At 43.7% G+C, this 19024-nt stretch overlaps 1 protein-coding gene across 7 annotated transcripts in view; it reads left to right on the top strand.

The window, feature by feature from the left end:
• Positions 1-19024, top strand: part of LOC142034537 (SAM and SH3 domain-containing protein 1-like) — a 570133-nt gene that overhangs the window by 498570 nt on the left and 52539 nt on the right. For all 7 annotated transcript variants that reach the window (XM_075036016.1, XM_075036015.1, XM_075036017.1 and 4 more), the window contains 3 exons: positions 6752-6802; positions 6924-6973; positions 18404-18444. In XM_075036016.1, the coding sequence (XP_074892117.1) occupies positions 6752-6802; positions 6924-6973; positions 18404-18444 (142 nt within the window). The remainder of the gene's footprint in view (positions 1-6751; positions 6803-6923; positions 6974-18403; positions 18445-19024) is intronic.

Raw genomic sequence — 19024 nt, 5'->3', positions numbered from 1 at the left:
GTTTTTCAGCCCCTGTGGCTTCCAGCCTTAGTGCTGAATGCAACGTATTTGAGATGGACAAAAAAACCCTTCTGTTCTTATTGTTGGCAAAGGGAAGAGTGTCAAACGCTTCCCCCCGTGACGTGTTACATTCAGTAGATACCAGCATTTGCATCAAGCTGAGAGGCATGATTTTTCTTTCCTACCTAATACTAAAAGCAGACATGAGTGCTGTAACAGCGTGTTCTCTCTGAAGCTGCATTTCATCAGTAGTTAAGCTAAGTGTTTACCTGTGTCTGCGCTGCTGTATGAGGCACTGAGACACTTGGACTGTTAATTCATGTGTAGAAGTATTTATTGTTTGAAATCCCATTTTTTTTAACCATTCGTCCCGCTTAGCTTATTTCCTTGATTGAGAGTTTTGCTGCTGCTGCAGGATGTTATCATTTAGCATGTATCAGCTCTGGCTCTAATGTGCAAGAGTAATGGAGCAGAAAGCCTTCGCTCTTCACTGAAATGGCCAAGGGGATAGTCCAGAGGTGGTGGTTTGAGACTCAAAATGGGACTTTTACTAATCTGTACCACTGGAAACTCACTGAGCTGGTTAATTCCCTCAAACGCTTGCTGAGGTGGTTGCCACAGGAATAGGTCTTTTTCATTTCTTTATTCTGACCTGTGACCCACAGCTAGTGACTTGTAGGCAATTTCCATTACACACCTGTGTACCTGCTCTGTCTCTGCATAGGGGCTTCCCTTCACCTTCTCCAGAACCTTTGCAAAGGCTGAAATAGGGTGTGTGGTGGAGGACTCCGAGCAGAATGATTGCTTTCAAAGTAAAACAAACTCTTAGAGACCTTTGGTGCTCTGGCTATCTTTCAGATATAGCTTTGTTTAATCATTTCAGAAGCTAGACTAGAACATGCAGTGCCTGTTCAGAGTGAACAGGGAAAATGTTTGGGGGAAGAGACTGGCAGAATTTTCTCACAGAAGTTTTCTGCTGTAGGTGCCCTATTTACACTTGCTGAAATGGTTTCATAAAATCATTTATAAATTTATGAGCATTTTAGCCATCTCCTTTTCCACTGGTTATGTCACTGAATTTTCTCAGCACTCATCTGGGTCTCACTTTTGCAGTGGCTGTCTGCACAGTGAGATTAATCCTGTCTTGGGATCTGCAGAGTAGTGTTTAAATTTATGATTCAAATGGATACAGCTCCTGTGGCAGAAACTGTGAAGAGGTTCATGAATTTCTAATTAGAAGGGATTCATTCCATGAATATAATTTCCTGAACTAAATTGTGGTGTGGAGCATAGATGAAGCTCAATGTTTAGGTAATTAAAATATGCACATTCCCCCTAGAATGTGTGAGCCTTACTCTGGATAACCACGTTTCCTTTTGGATGCTCTTCTTTACCATGCTTGTGTATTTCAGGAGCAGAACAGCAATACCTTCAGATAGGCAGAGATATCCCTTATCTGTTGTGTTACACACAGAACAACTGAACTGAAGTTAGCACGGGAGAAAAAGTCCCTCATGAATTCAAAACCTGCCATTCCAGTCAGGAAATGGGTTTCCAGCTTCTTCCCAGTGTATTTTGTGCTTTGTACTTTTTTCCCATATGCATTTTTCAGGCTAAACTCATAAATGATTGTAAAACCGCTTTCAGGATTTTTACGAGGAAGTTAGTATAGAAAACCAAAATCACAATATTTAGAAACCTGCAATAATTTGAAAAGAAAATGTATCCAAACGATCACATAAATCACAGTGTACAAAATAAGCAGAAAAGCTACCTGTGAAGGAAGCTTCTTCCTCGAGTGCTGAGGCGAACAACATAAGGCTTGAAGCATAAGCTGCAAATCCCACTTGTTAAGCTTACAACACGCGTTTTCTTTCAAAATGAGAGATTTGCAAGAAGCACTTCGCTGATTCGCGCTTCTGCACCAGAGCTCCCGAGCCGTATCGGTTCGGCTCCACAGTCGCTTTCTGCAGCACAGAAGTTGGCGATCCGGGGCTGTACCTAGGCAGGGCCGTGCCTGCGGAGCTTCCCTTCCTCCAGCCGCTGGATCACAGCTTCAGCCAGGACCTGGGGGCCTTGTCCTGTGGCCATCTCTTGGTGGCATCAGCTTTGGGTTAAGGAGGGGACAGGAAGGAAATAGGACTGCTAAGAACATGGCTTTAAAGCTGGGAGAACAAAATGTTTCTGCAAGTTGAGATTGTTTTAAATTGGTCATAGGTGGCCTGATGGAGGAATCCTTAGTTTAAATTCAGCAGGCTTTGCTCTCCAGGATATTAGCATTACTAATTTTTAACGGCTCCCTCTGGCTTTATTATCAGTATTTGAGATTCTGTGCTGCGCTAACCTTGGACCTTGAGGGGAGCTGGACAAGCTGGTGCTAAGTCACCATTTGCCCTTCCTCTTACGTGTTCCCTGGGGGTTGGATACAATTGATGAATATCTCCATTTCTGCGGAATCTTCAGATCTTTGTTGCTGTGATTTAACAGCGTATTGGATGTGTGTGATATGCACCAACAGTGTCCGGGTACAGGATGGGTAACTTAGGCAGGGCCCCTTAAATCTGGAAACCATACAAGTAAATCAGACGCTTCTGGGAAACATTGGACATAGTCATGTAGCTTAAGGATTCTACACTTGATCAGGTACTTTTTCAGATCCTTGGGTTTCTTGCACCAACACTACATGGTGTGTAGTTGGCATGAATGTCTGGTACACCTCAGACAAGCTTTATGGACACACGTGGAGGACAGTTACCTGGGGCAGCAGGCTGCTAGGACAGAAAATACCTATCACTCTGACACCTGCTTTGTCTCAACCAGAGTCCTGGAAATGCAGGCCAGGGATGTCTGTTACTGCAGCCACTGTTTCTGTAAACCCAAACTCTCCTCTGTTTCATTTTAAAGGTTTGGTTCAGAAGGATGAAAGATGTACTTTCATGAAACTAATCTTTGAAAATATTTTTTGAAAAGATGTTATAGCGTGCTTGAGAGCATGCCAAGGGTACAACATTTGCTCAACCTTCTAGAATTAGTCATTGGTATAAAAAAGGCCCTGATCCTGCTGGATTAAAGTCAACACAACCTGTGGATTTTAATGTGAGGTTTAACCTGAGGTTTAATGAATTTTAACCTAAATAAATAGAATTGCTCAAGGCTGATTAAAAAGTTCTCTGATATAGATCTATGCCAGAAGTTCAGTTGAGAGTAGTATTTTCCTAAGTATTTTCCTTTGGTTCTTGTCTAAATAGCAATAGGAAAAATATCATTCTGCTGGAAAGGCAGGTGGGAATAGTAATCAGAACAGTACAGAACTATCAGGTGTTTTGCATTCCAGCATTGCAAAGTAGAGTGTTAGAGGAGGGAGAGGAGGGTTGTTATTGCTACTTGTCCTCCACAGTCATCCTGATCCTGTAAAACTGCTCCTGTTCTAACAGGGTGGGCTTAACAGTAAATGAGAAAAAAGAAAGCAAATACAGTCAGCTTTTTTAAGATTTTGTTACATGGGATGCAGCTGACTTCAGCTGAATAGTTGTGGTGGTGGGTTGACCCTGGCTGGACACCAGGTGCCCACCAAAGCCATTCTATCACTCCCCCTCCTCAGCTGGACAGGGAAGAGAAAATATAACAAAGGGCTTGTGGGTTGAGATACGGACAGGAGAGATCACTCACCAATTACCATCATGGGCAAAACAGACTCAGCTTGGGGAAAATTAACTAATTTATTACCAATCAACCACAGTAGGGTAATGAGAAATAAACCCAAATCTCAGAACACCTTCCCTCCACCCCTCCCTTCTTCCTGGGCACAACTTCACTCCCGGATTCTCTACCAACCGCCCCAGCAGCACAGGGGGATGGGGAATGGGGTTTACAGTCAGTTCATCACACGTTATTTCTGCTGCTTCATCCTCCTCAGGGGCAGGACTCATCACACTCTTCCCCTGCTCCAGTGTGGGGTCCCTCCCACAGGAGACAGTCCTCTGCCAACTTCTCCAACGTGGGTCCTTCCCACGGGCTGCAGTTCTTCACGAACTGCTCCAGCATGGGTCCCTTCCACAGTGTGCAGTCCTTCAGGAGCACACTGCTCCAGCGTGGGTCCCCCACAGGGTCACAAGCCCTGCTAGAAAACCTGCTCCAGCGTGGGCTTCTCTCTCCACAGATCCGCAGGTCCTGCCAGGAGCCTGCTCCAGCGCGGGCTTCCCACGGGGTCACAGCCTCCTTCGGGAACCCACCTGCTTTGGTGTGGCGTCCTCCCCGGGCTGTGAGTGGAGATCTGCTCCACCATGGAACTCCATGGGGGACAGCCTGCCTCACTGTGGTCTTCCCCACGGGCTGCAGGGGAATCTCTGCTCCGGCACCTGGAGCATCTCCTCCCCCTCCTTCTGCACTGACCTTGGGGTCTGCAGGGCTGTTTCTCTTACATGTTCTCACTCCTCTCTCCAGCTGCCGTTTCTATCTGTCCCAGCAACTTTTTTTTTCCTTCTTAAAAATGTTATCACAGAGGCGTTACCACTATCGCTGATGGGCTCAGCCTTGGCCGGCGGCGGGTCCGTCTTAGAGCCGGCTGGTATGGGCTCTGTCGGACACAGGGGAAGCTTCCAGCAGCTTCTCACTGAAGCCACCCCTGTAAGCCCCCCGCTACCAAAACCTTGCCACACAAAGCCAATACAATAGTTTTAGGTTGAAAGTGGTAACTTTTCATCTAACTGCAATCTCAGGCTACAACTTCACAACCAGCTGCTCAAGCAAAAGACTTCTATAAAACCTTGGGAACCCAGATAGCATCTTATAAATGATAGTTTACAAAAACTAGCATATTTTTTTAAAAAACCACTTGCAGCAAGCAGGTTTTTAGGGCAACGGATAAATCATCATGAAGTTGGGATCTAAAGGCAGGTTGGGGACACAGTGGATTCTTCTGGCTGGCATACTGAAACTTTAAGATGGGATAGCTGATAAAGTGCTCCTTTTTTTCACCTATGCAGCAGTGTGTGGATAAATGAGGTGCTCATGAATGGGAAACGTTTGGACCATGGGGCTTGTCTTTCCCTCCCTCTCTGTGGACTGCTAGGTCGGGGTGGGAGAGTGCCCGAGGAGGATTCGCAGCGATGTGTCTGCAGACTTCTCCAGACGCAAAACTTACTCAGATTCCATTTTGACAGAGCTAATGGAGAAAGAGAGAGATGCTTGGTGCCAAATAGCTAATTTCACTTTCCTGATCTGTGAACATTTCTGGAATTTCGCTGGGCTCAGTACAGGTTCTGCTTGACTAGAGGAGGTCTGTTGGATCTGTCAGTAAGTGAATGTGGTTGCCTTTTCATGCCGACTTCCACTCAAGGACTTCATTTCCCCTTTTGTGCTATAAAATCAGCAAAAGGAGATACGCAGACCATGCATGGTCAGGCAAAATCTCCCAGTTGGGCGATGACCCTGTGTCAGCCTTGTTTCCTAGCAAGCACATGGCCGTGAGCCGTCCTGTGCCCTCCTGGCTGCTGTAGCCTGCAATGCAAGCTGACTCAGTCGTGTGGCCGCAGAGTAGGTTCTTCTCTACTCCAGATCTTGCAAAGTTTCTGGGCGGGCTAATCAACACCGCTTCATGGCAGCCAGCGGTAATTTCCTGCTTAGTATTAAAAGGCTGCATTTCCAGAAAATTGTGTCTGGTTTTCTTTTTTTGTATTAAATCTTAAGAACGTTTTGTCACCCTTTTTGTAGACAAAGGGCATAGGAAGTACAATTTCACAGAGATAAGAGATTTATATGTAGGCTGAGGAATGCGTGAACAAAAAGACCTCCAGTATTGAGAAATAAATCCACGTTCTTTTTTTATTTTTTTGGAGCATGTACACTACTGTGGTTGCTTACTCAGCTATGACGGCCTTTCAATTACAGTACTCACTTTGCAATAACTTAACTAGGGGTAGGACTGGCTGAGAATAGAATAGGCATAAGTAGATTCCCCCATAGTTTCACACGCAGATCAACGAGCAAAGCGTAGTTCTCGGTACTGACAACTGTAATTTCTACCTCCATTCTAATTGGAGTTTTCCCACTGACTTCAGCTAGACTGGTTAATAGTATGTGCCTTTTAGGCAGCTGGCTTGCAATCTTAAATTAGATACCACCAGTGGGACTTGCCTCATCAAACTTGAGGCAGCTGAAACCCGTCGGGCGAGCTGTTCTATAAGAGTTCCTGTCTCTCTCCATTGGCTGTAAAGGGAGTCTGGATGACCGTGTCCTGGAGTAGATGTTTATATCCTAGATTTTGGAAGGAAGGTGATTTGAACTCTGTCTTGTTGAAAAATTTCTGTGTGAGAAACTGGCCTTGCTGAAATGCATTGTAATCCTCTCAGTATTTTTAGCTCAGGGAACACTCTTTTTAATGCTAGATTTTTGCTGTATGTTCTTCCTGAAGGTAAATTTTGTGAAATTGCACTTGAACTTACCTAACAAATTGTGTGATGATCTAGTGAGAATAACACATTTCTCTTTCTATTTTGAGTCACCTCCATCTGCCAATTTCACCTTCTTCTATAGTGTCCAGTGATAAGGATGGAATTAGCTGTTTTAATGGAGTATTTCAGAATTTCTTGTGAAAGTGATTCCTTCTGGAAAGATTAATGTTTCCCATCTGAACGGTTTTGAGGTAGTCCTAGGTTCTATTACCCTGTTTCTTCTTCCCTTTTTCTCCCCTTCAGATTTCTTCTTTCTAGTGTTTGGATATTTCATTAACCTGACATTTGTTCTGTTTTAGGAGAAACCTGATGCCAGCCCCACATCTCTACAGCTGCGATCCCAGATTGAGGTAAGCACTTTGATTTTGATAATCCATTTTTGTTTGTTTGTTTGTTCTTTCATTATTCTGCATAAATCGGGCAAAGGCTGCTGTCATGTCTGCTCTCACTGCTATGTGTCTTCTCTTGCAGGAGTCACTTGGTCTCAGCAGCACCTCGTCAACACCTGACACTGAAAGAAAGTAAGTGAAGGCATAGGAGGTGGGAGGGGGAATTTGGTACGTTTTGTTTTTCCTTGGAGTAAATTCATTTTAGATTGTGTTGGTGCTTCAAGATTTCAGATCCAGCCACTATTAAGGAAACCTGTTTTGGAACCTGCTCACTCTCTTTTGGCCTTTTATTATTTTGGTTTTTAGATCAAGGGAGGGTTATCTTTTCTTCACTCTGTGAGCACTTGGGGTGTGCATGCACCAAGACGACTGGTAGTCATTTTTGAGGAACGTCACTGATTTCACATTCTCTGCAAATTAAACCTGCTTGAAAAACACTTTTCTGTGACTTGACCTAAATGCAGCCAAAAAGAGATGGGCGAGGGGAAAGGAGAGTTACAGTCTTAAATCACTTTGCTTTTCCTGTGCACTCCTGGGTTTGTAACTGTGCTTTTGAAGAAGGTGCCAAGGGAATGAAGTATTTAAAACCAAGTTAAAAGGAGCTTTAATTTTAGCAGTCCTTATAAAAACCTCTCTGTGAGGACTGAGAGAGTTTCTGTTTACTGTCACCTCCTGCTGCAATGTGTGTGCTTGTTTTCTGCGCCTCCTTCCTTTGATCCCAAGATCTTGGATCCCTACTGCTAAGGGTAACGTGCAGCAGTGCATGAAGACAACTGACACTCTATTTCCAATTGCCTGCACTTCGTGGGATAGTGCCAGCTGGACTGGTTCAGAGGGAGTGAGTGGAATCCAGTTGTGATGTGAAGCACTTTCGTAAGGTTTTACAGTCCCACATTTGAATATCTTCTAGTGATTCAACACCGGGCGGTAATGGGAAGGTTGTAAGAAATTGCTGCCCTTGCTTTTGCTAAGTTCAGTTGAAGGAGCATCAGTCCCAATGGGAGCTGTGGTGTGGATGTGGGGTATGGCACTTGCCTGAGCATTGGCCATGTAAAAGTCAAGTGTACGGTAGGGAACAGCTGCTTAGGGGCTTCCTGTGGGGTTGTCTGAAAGCTGGTTCATGCTAAAGGTCTTGAAAGGCAGTAAGTTATCTTTTAGAGGTGCCTTGTCTCTCTTCATCACTCAGGGAGAAAACAGTGATGGTTTGCTTGAGGCAGATGCTCATTTTCAAAACAGCTTAAGACAGATAAGGTGAATTTTACCTTGGCTACCATCACTGCTCCTGTGTTACATGCTGTTAACAGAGAAAGCCTAGAAAGCTTAGAGTTTAAAAGTGGTGCTTCAGATACTGAAACATGGAAAAGTTTTCTTCAAGGATACCTCCCTGTCTAACATTATAATGAAACCAGACGTGCCAAGTGGATGGGAATGTTATGAGAACTGTAATCTGGGAAGTAAGCCTCCGAGGTTATCCTATGATCATAATACTTTTCTCTCAGTCTCAAAGCGCTTTCCCCATGGGTAAATATCATCACCCCACCTCAGGGTAGTAATGAGATAAAGATCTCGCAGGAGGACAGCACAAAACTGGGAATAAACTCCTCTTACAAGTTCTAGCCAGCTTCCTAAATTGTGTCTCTGTGTAGGTGTTGTACCACAAGTAACTGAGTGAGAAGGTGTTACCTACAAAAACATCTTCTGAGTAACTCTGTTCTGAGAGCCCATTTACCTCACTGAAAGGAAATTAACCTTGTTATCTTAGTTCAGATGGAAGGGACCTGTGATTTTTGTGGACCTTTCAAGAATGGAGGTGTCCTGTTTGAGGATTTGTCTGTCAGTTGAAGGGTACGTGGGTTAATGTGATCAGATATATGAAACTGGTACAGGGCAGGTTGTGTCAAATATTTGTGCAATAAGAAACAAGGCAATGTGATGCATGCTAATTGGGCAAGGTGTTGAAAATAATAAATATCTACTTGATACTACACAAATTATTTCAAACTGAAATTATGCAGGTCTGTGCCTATTAGTGACAGCCTGCCACATCAATGCTGGTTTCATCCCTCTAGCTTGGAGGGCTGAATTCTCATGGGAATGCCTCTTGCAGGGAGGCAGAGTTTATAAAATTGATCTGCAGGAAAATGACGACTTCAAGGCCATCCGATAGGTCTGTACTTGCTACTAATGTGTTGAATTGGATGTTTTTCGGGGGAGGACAGTGTGTTGGCCCTAGCGGGTGTTATTGAGTTCAGCGTTTAGTTTATGGTTTTCATCTGAATTTGCTGTGTGGGCATGCCACAAGACAGGAAAGCTTGTCCCTTTGGGGACACTGCTTTTGTGGCCCTCTCATGCTGCGTGAAAGATCCGGGGTAAACCTTTTACAAAACTTCTTTTGTTGTGAGAAAACTCCAGTTTGCCAAACCTGAAACTCGATGCAGATGTGCATTGGTTTCTTACATTCACAAAGAGACCTGAGGGGCAAAAGGAAAGATTTGTCCCAAAATAGCCATCCAGATTTTCAGGAGCTAAAAAATCTGTTGTTGTGAGTGCTCTTCCAAAGCCCAATTAAGAGCTTGCCTAAGAAAAGTTATATTTTTACATATTGAAAATACAAACATTTTCCCAGAGTGAGGTGAGCTGAGTTGTTTCTGGTCTGGTGTTCTGAATGGATTGCTTCAGAAGTAAAAGTAGTCCCAAGGAAAAACCCGTGCTGGGATAAGGAGCAGAGAGCAAGCAGCTGGCTGGAACGTGGTTGCTATTGGTACCTCCCTTGCCCAGCACTGCTGCACACCCCACAGCTTAATGCTACCAAGGTCTAAAGTTTTAAAGTAACACACCTGGATGGTTGTTTAATTTGCCAGTTGAGAGATTCCAGACAGAAAGAGGCTTTGAGGGAGTCTGGAAGAAGCTATGTTTGTTTTAACCTGGTTTGGTTTTCCTTTTCTGTGGTGCCCAACTGAAGAGAGAGCCTGACAGGCTCCACTGTACACCGCATTGAAAACAGATTAGCCTTGGTGCTCCACGGTAGGAAAAAATCCTGTTTGTGTGGACAAGCAGTCTATGTCCAGTCTTGCCTTGAGACTTAGTAACCCTGCTGCCCAGTCTGTTCAAAACCAGCATGAAATTAGTTGGTGCCCTCAGTCCAGCAAGTTGCTCAACAAGTATCTGTCGAGCGGGTGATGTGCAGCAACACAGAAGAGCAGCTGTAGTGCCTGGAGGGAGGCAAAAGGGGTTAAACGAGCCCAGAGGCAGAGCTGCTTGTCACTTCAAGTCATTGTCCTTCCAAAAGGCATTTGGAGCAGTACTACTTTCTTCTGTTGCTGACAACACTGTTCCTGTTAATTAGATGAAGCTACAAAAAAAGACTGCGCATATGAACCTGCTCTGTGCGTTATAATTGCCCTACCAAAGATGGCTTTCCTTCGATTGATTCTGACAAAGGGAGAAGAATCATCACTGCAGCAAAGGCCTCTGAGATTTATGTGAATAACAGCAAGGGTACTGATGTGGCCTGAAAAGCTATCCGTAAACAACGGAAAACAAAGTCATGTTTGTTCAAGCTTCGCCTCACAATTGCTCTGATTTTTTGGCTATACTGGAGTTCCTTCTGTAAATTGAAACAGTTGGTCAGGCTTCCAAGTCGTATAATGTTTAGCAAATAATGCAAACCATGGAATGAGATGTTTGTAGGTTTCTTCTCTTAATAATAAATTTCATTTACCTCTGTCCTTTCCAAGATTCCCATCTTTTAAACTGCAGTCTTGCTGTCTGTTGTGGTGCTAGTGGAACTTTGCAGATTCTCAGCGTCCCTTCAGCAAAGTGGCTGTAGCATCTTTAACAGTGATATTACTCATTTTAAACAAAAATCTCTGCAGAACTGCAGGTGCTCCTATATAGACACACTGACTTCTACTTTTGCTAGAAGAATCATCAGTGTAACAAATAGGCAGTAAATGTGTTCTTAGCAGTTACTATTGCTTCTTTGTCCCCACACCGCGCTGGTCTGGGGATGCACTGTATATACAATCCCTATTATTTCCAAGTGATGGCAACACCCCAAGGATGTTTACTCAGGCAGGAGACTGAGCAGGGGTTTCTCATAATTGTAAACAGAGCATTTAAAACAATGTAATCCAACTTTTAGCCTGTTCCCATTTTTGAACATTCAAGTCTACATGACAGACTGATGAGCTCTGCACGTTTGCCAGGAAATCCAGGTTAAACCCAGTCCCCTGAACTCAGGCTTCTGCATCCTGACTCCATCCTGTTTTTAGAAGAACTAGGAATGTTGCAGAGGGGAAGTTGTGTATTTTCCCTCTTGGGAAATAGATCTGTTTGCTGTTGCTGTTTGCTCCAGCGGCCTCTGGGCGAGTTTCAAATGTGGTGTATCGGAGAACTGCCAGGAAAGAGAAGGAAGTGGGTGAGAGACCCAAGAGCACTGCATACAGATAGGGTGAGGTACAGTCACTCCTATATACTCATTTTTTTTCTTTGCAGCTGCTAGAGAAAGGAAGGATAAAAAACAACGCATGAGGTAACAGTTGTGGCTGTATGTGGTGTTTCACAGGCATTCCCACCACCTTCGCGTGGCAGCGGGTGTTATGAATTGTCAGCTCCTATGTGAATTGCCAGCTGTTTCTTGAACTGTACCACTGAAGCACATTCCTGACCAAGTAAATGGTCATACTTCATATTAAGCGCCACAATTCATCCTGCTGTACTCCTCAGCCTGCGGCACAGTATAGTTTAAGTGTTCTCAACCCTGTGATCCTCAGGACCTAAATCCCAGATTCTGTCAGAGCAAGGAGCTGAGCAGAAACAGACCTGTCGAGCGGAAGGTGCTGGACAAAAGCATGCACGTGTGGGGCGCAGGCAGCACAGGGCAGCATTGCTCAGGGGCTTTACATTCCCCCAGCATGGGGGACCTGCTGTGTGCCTCTGGCAGCTGTGTCCTCAGCTCCCCGCTTCAGCTGCTCCCAAGAGCGAATGCCTTTGTCATCCTCTGTGTGCACAGGACGTACATCTTAAACTGAGCCCCTCGCACGTTGAATTCATACAGTTTGGCCCGATCTCTGATGGCTTGTTGGGAGTGTCAGAGGAGGAGTTGTAGGCTGCTTGGGCATTACGGCTTTCTCTGAGGTCGTTAGCAGGCAACCAGTGAGGCCCCAACAGAAGTGGCTGCTATCTGCATGCTGTTGTCTCTGCAGGAGAGACTATTGACTGAATCTGGTTTAAGGATTTTCTCCAATGGATGAGCCATAGTAAAGCCAGTCACTGTCCTGCAGTATAAACTTGAACTCCAAATCAGCCTAAGGCTGGGAGAGTGCCTGCAGTTCAGTGTTCCCATCTTTCACAGTGATTTTCAGTGAAAGCAGCAGTCTCTTTAGTAAACGGCTTTCGTTTTGCAGGAGGGTTCATGCAAGCCTCAATTCTGCCCCCTTTGGTACACTAATCTACTGGCCTTTGCCAGTAGTTTTTAATACTAGATTTCCTCATCCTCTTCCCCTGCAGCATCCAAGCTGCAGGTCAAGCTTCCAATGCAGGAGGTTATTAAATCATGCCTCCAAGTCATGGATGGGGAGGCTTAAATTCTATCACATTTGATTCTGGCAACTTCTCAAGGTGCCCAAATTAACTTTGGCAGGTATTTGTAAGCTCATCTGCAAAGAAACAGGAGCGTGGGTTTGACAGAGGACGTGAGGCAGAGGGAGGGCAGAAACTAAGTAGAACAAAGCAGAAAAAAAAAAAAATCCCTCAAACTGAGGATGCTAAAGGCTTCACTTAATTACTAACAAAATAAATTGTTCCTTTTGCATAGTTTGAAAATGGAAAGGAATACTGGGAGAAAAAGAAGTAAGAGCTTGCTGTACTTCAGATGTCTACATTTAAGATACTTTTTTTTATACCCTGTGCTTGCAGGAATTGAAAAGAATTAGTGAATGTGAACGGCCCTGTTTTCACTTGTTTGAGGCCTGATTTAGTCAAAGCCAAATTATTCATGCTGCCTTTAAACAGCCTCCTCAAGAGAAGTAGGGCAGGAAACTCCCACAATAACCCGCACAATGGGAGCGAGAGGCCAGCCAAACGCCGCCCGGGACACGTGAGGAGGGAAACCAGTGTGCCTTTGAGCAGCTGGAAGAAGATTTCAAGCATGGTAATTTTGTACGAGGAAGCATGAAGGGTGCCTTTCACGAGAAAGTCTGACTTGCCGCAGCTAGTTGACAGGGCACGTCGTGAGCAGTGCGCACAGAACAGGGTTGCATTGCATGCAGTATGTTGGGCCCTGCTCTTTGCTGTTGAAGAGTTTTTAGCTGGCAATTCTCTGCCTCCTGGCTAGGACCAACCAGTTGGTTATTAAATACGTGACGTAGCCCCATCTGCCTGCTGCCAGTCACCAGACAGAGCCCGTGGGACCAACGTGGTGGCTTCCGTGCTGGTGGTGGTAGAAAATACACATAGGCACACACGGCCCACAAGCAGCTCAGTGTTTGTTTCCACTGAGAAAGTTTTGACCTGCTTAAAGAGCTATTGCTATGGAAACCTAATGAGAAGATAATTGAATGAAACGTCTTTGCTTTCCATCCCTTTCTCACACTGGTGCCAGCAAGGTCAGAATCTTGCAGGCCTGCTTTCTCTTCAGGTTCATGCAAATTTGATAAAAATACCAAAGGCCTGTTTTCTTCCCTGTGCCAGCTCCAGTTAGATAAATTATCTCGTATTCAGTCAGGAGCAGTTACAAGTCTGTCAGTTTTTCATACTAATTATGTGACTGGGCCATTTTTAATGCACACGGATAACTAAATGGCTTTGCAGCACAGCCACCATGGGCTTTCACATCGGTTTATTCACCGCTATGAATGTGCATAATATTTGTAGATTGAAAATCCCATCCAAAGCATTTCCCTCAATGGGCTATAAATAGTCATTGGGAAGGAATAAGAGGGCCACTATCAGTTTATTGAAGATCATAACAGTAGTGGTTTCATTATCAGATGGTGCTATGCACCTGTGGATTTTATGGTCCATAAATGAGATGCAGCCATGTGTTAAAGCACATCTGCATTTAAAATACTTAGTGTTGAAACAAAACCCCATCAGAATCCTGTCATTCTCAGTTCCCATGTTTGTTCTGTTTCAAGAATGATGAGCTTTCAAAAATCAACAGGCGCATTCATGAAAGCAGCACATGGTGTCATTTGTTTCCTTTCCCAGTTCTGCGGTGTACCAGCACATTCACGTCTTGGGGCACGTATGACTGTCTCTTGTAAAACCAACCACTCTGTATGTGAGAGAAGCCCTGGCGTTTTTCTGTCTGAGATCAGAATCAGTCCCGAGTTAACAGGGAAAGCTGTAGCCTCATAGCTCGATGCAGCCTAGTTAAAACCTGTCTTAATAATCAGATACAGTCTCAGTTGGCTTATGATGCAAACGTGTGCATTGGTTCTTCCTTGTGCTCAAAGTTTTGGAGCCCACCTCCAGGATTCGAGGGTTAATTTATAAAAGGGAGGGATTGCTTAGGTATAGCAAGGTCATCCCTGCTGCAGCACTTTGATGGAAAGATAGACTGTTCTGGATGCCTGGCTTTGCCATTGTTCTTACAGAACCCGCAGGCTGCAAAAGAAAAACCAGAAGTGCCCTCCAGAGGCAGTCCTCATGTCCAGATCTTCATTGTCAGAGACGTCTGGTCTGGTCTCTATCTTTCAAGCACCCTCTTAAAAGCAGTTAGTTTTTTAAAGCTGCCCTCCCTTTCTCTACCTACTGTTAGAATTTTGTTCAAATAGGTTGTCTTAATAGTTAGGAAATGTTAATTCCTCCTTGCTAATTTTTTCCAGCTTATATCTATTTGTTCTTGTGTCTGATTTATTAATAGGCAGTAAATTAATCTCCTTGCAGCTTTCAATTTTGACAGACTGAACAGGCAAAACTTTTCTAGCTTTCTCCAGTAAGATAAGCTGTCTGGTTCCTTGACTATTCTAACAGCTTTTTTCTTTACCGCTTCTGGTTTGAATTCATCTTTCTTGAGCATGAGTAATGAAGGTTGTACAGCTGTTCCCATATATATTCATTCTTTGTACTGCCATTGGAATTTCCCATCCTTACGCCTGTTAGGATTAACGTGTTGGGTTTTCCTCAGTCACCCTTTTTCAGCTGGTATCCCCAGGTACTCTGTCATTTGCAAACCTCTAGCATTTGAAAGACTGACTTCCGTGCCAGTCCTGTTTGTGTACTTGCACATTTTAGAGTTGAATGTAAACTCATTTCTGTTAAGCCAGTCTTTCTGATCAGCTAATTCCTGGTCCAGGGTCTCTGCTTTGGCTGTTGCTAGTAAATTTTTTGTCACTGATCACTGAGTGGCCTGGTGTAATCTCTGCTAAAATGCATCATCTCTCTAAGGCACTAATATTTGGTTACTCCCAAAAGTAGCTCCATTTTTAGATTATCTATTGTGCTCCACCCCTCCCCCCCCGCATTTGTTTATTTCAGCAGTTTGGCTCCAGGAGGCCTGAAGGATCAGCCTAGAGATGGTTTTGAATTTGTGAGATTAATGGATTAAAGTTTCGACCCTTTCTGCAGCCTGCTTCCAGAGATTATGGGTTGATAAGAAAGTACTCCTTCCCTCTGGCCGTAAATCTTTCTTTCTTCTTTCTTGTCTGAACATATACCCATACGTTTCTTTTGCTATACGCTGTGACAGAGTACATTTCACGTGAAAGCTTGCTAATGAAGTTGTACATCAGACCACAACAAAAATGAAGGCCTCCATGGTGGAGTAATGGCATTTGGCTCCCTTTCAGACATGCAGTGCTGAAACTTCTGCCAAGTGTCACTGCATCATTAACTTTCAGTACAAGTTATCAGTCTATGAATGGAAGAACACAAATCACTTTCAGTGCACGTTCACAGAGGAGCTGCAGATTTAACAGAGTAAGGGATTGTAATTGGCAAATCAAACATACAGCAACGCCGAGGTACTCAAATTTTTCACCAGACATCTAGGAAGTAAAACGCTTGATTGATTTCACTGAGGTTTTTTAAGTGTCAGAGTTGTCTGGTGGAACTAAAAAGCAAGTGACTTATCAGGCTCTATGTGGTAAGTTTTGTCAGCATTTCCATCTCTTCAGACCAGCTGTTAGCATTTTCAAGGTCAGGCCAGGCATGGAAGATTTCCTCTTTAGGGAATGCATGAAATGATAATTGGAATCTGCATCCTCTGATGAAACTCAGCATAGTTCTTAAATCAGTTACAAATGAGAAGGTGGTCTGCTTGCTGTGGATTCTACTCTTGTCCTCACCCCCTCTAGCTCAGGCGCGTCAGAAGTTTGTTCCTGCTGCTCTTCCCCTTCTTTGGAGGCCAGCGTGCAACGAGTTGGTGGCCTCAGGCTAATTCCCAGTGAACAGATGTCCACATCACAAACGTTGCCGCTACACCTGCTACTTACTTGCATCGTTGTTGGCAACTGCGCAAGAGAAGAAAAGGATTAAAATGGATTTGGAGGCTGAAGAGCATGAGAGACTGCCTCTCCACTTTGAGGCTGATTTCACTAGTGAGGCAGAGTTCTGACCGTTAGCAGATTTCATTTTCTAAGGGTGGTGATTTGGTGCATTTCATGGATACTAAATTTAGTTAAGTTAAACAGAGTAACTGCTTGATGGGTGAGGTCTATGCTTGGGTGCAAAACATAGAGTGGATTAATTCTGTCAGTTCCAACAGAACTTGTCTTTCTTTTTACTTGGTTGTCTCTATATACAGGTCCACACACTTTTTATCTGATTTACCTTTATTTAGAAAAATACTCACCGACAACTTTACCTTTAAGTGTCTGGATGAAATCCTGGCCCTATTGAAAGTCTTCAGATTTTGACACTGGCTTTTCTGGAGTTTTTGCCCAGAAAGTATGGGGTTTGTATTTTTCTCCTGCATTTGTTATTCAGGCTTCTTAAAAACTAAGCATTTGATGACATATCACCTGTATCATTAACTTTTCCCCTTCAAGGGTAAACTTTATCAGCAAGGGAAAACAATAGATGTCTCCCTCTGCCTGGTGCACTACAAATCTGAAATTTGGTTGCTTCAATTAGTTTGCAGTTTGTGCTGGATTATATTTCTAATCAGTCTGAGGTTGAAATAAGTTACATTTCAGAGCTTCGCTGTGCCAAACCCTCCTTGTCTCCATGAGTTACTAAATCAAACTGAAACTTCATACTGTCTCATTTCCCATTTAACGATGTCTTTGCAAATTGGTGAGCATGTTTTTTGTGCTTACAAAACGTTGGCCAGTAATAGCTTGCATCTTCTAAACTGTGAACTGGCTTGAACTGAAATTTTCCTTCAAGTGGTTTACTGAACTGATCAAAAACTCTTCATTGCCCTCTTCTGGGTGTCTAAGAAAACACAAGGAGCCCGCGCAAACACTGTGGACAGCAACAAGAGTACGGCATGTGTGTGTTATTATATGGCCTCATTCAAAGAACGATTTGGTTTGAGGTCGTCTTGGTATGCCGGGGTACGCATGTTTCCATTCTGCATGGCTGCAGTACAGCCACCGCACAATAGCGCATTGTCGTGCGGCGGGGCCGAGCTCTCGCGAAGCTGCTGCAGTAATGCTTTGCACTTGGAGCCTCCAGCAAAGCCATTGAAGCTGGCAGAAGTCATTTCGCTGGCTTGGCACAGCATGGTTAAATAGCGATTCCCATAGGAAGGCTTCAAAGAATAGCACAAGATTTGGTAATTTCTGTTAGCTCCATTTATACAGACAAGGAAGAAAAAGGCAATGAAGCGGGGTGGTGGTGTCTCGTCAGAGATCCCACAATGAACCGTTGGCGCTGAGTTGGAATCCATTATGGAAAACTGGTTCAACGAACATAAAGACTGAGAACAAAAGATTTACTTGCTGTTTTAGGGGGTTGTTTGTAAAGTCCATGTTCTGTTAAAATGAGTCTCTCCAGCCAGCTTTTGAGGGAGGGAGCATGCACTGGTGGGAAAGCACACAGAAGGGACACGGGGAGAAAGAAGTTGTAGTCTCCGGTTATCTATGGTCACACTTCAAAGGGTCTGGACAAGTTTTCTTCACCTTGTCTTTACACCTCTACTCCTCTCTTCCACACAGTGGATTCTGAAAGTTTAATGAGTGCATATTTATAAAGCATTTTCAGATAAAAGCCAAATAGGCCAACAACTGTTACACAGCTAAACAAATACAGCATCCCAGTGCTGCAGTTTCTAAGGCAGCCAAATTACTGTTTTACAAATGGAACGGGGGAAAGTATGTGAAAAAGTGTTTTTCTGAGGGATCCCTAGACTCCTTTGCCTTAACCATAGGTTTTTGTCAGTATATTTTTTTCTATGCTGGTCACAAAAGGCATGTTTAAGAGGGGAACTCAGTTACTGTGGTCAGACCAGTGGGTTCAGTTTTTGTTTCCAACTTGCTGTGTTGGGAAGAAAAGGGAAGAGAAAACAGCTCATGATATATTGTTTGGCAACTATAATTTACTGTAATCAGACAGCTCCCATGAAATGTGAGAAGCCTGCATCAATAAGTTCATTTCTCTTTTTTGTCCTAGGCTTTCCATTCATAAATCAAGTTCGGAAGAAGGCTCTGTAGGTCAGTATATTTCATTTTATTTGATACTCCTATGGAATTTTTGAACAGGTTTTGAGTTTTGCTTGTGCTGGGATGTGAAGAGCTGAGTAAACACAATGCTGGCAGAAGTCAGCAGCATTTGTGTGTGTGGGGAGGGCGAGTCTCAGCAGCTTTAAGTTAGATGCTGGGTGTCTCAGTGATAACTGAGACTGCCCAACCAGTATTGTCATGTGATAAATACGCATCTTTTACTTGTTGTATTGAATTTCAAATGTCTGCATGTTATATCACTGCTAGCCTATATGTTTGTATTGTGAAAATGACCACCACCAGTGAATAACAGGGGGTTTTGTTATGTTTGTTCATGTCATACCAGAGTCTCTTCCTTTGTTTCTGAAATATTTTGCCTTCCTGAATATGTATTTGTTTTCCATTGTCTTTCACTTTTTCTTTTTTTTTTTTAAACATACTATAATTAGTTTGTATTGCTATCCTAACTTGTTAGTTCAGCTGATACAATTCTGGACAAATTTTATTTTGCTTACTGGAGAGGAAAAGAAAAACTGGGAGGGTTTTTTGTTTCGTTTTTTTTTAATGTTTT

Source organism: Buteo buteo, chromosome 9, assembly GCF_964188355.1.
Source record: "Buteo buteo chromosome 9, bButBut1.hap1.1, whole genome shotgun sequence".
Classification (NCBI taxonomy): domain Eukaryota; kingdom Metazoa; phylum Chordata; class Aves; order Accipitriformes; family Accipitridae; genus Buteo; species Buteo buteo.
Note: the sequence above shows the minus strand (reverse complement) of the source record. Positions and strands in the feature narration are given on the sequence as shown.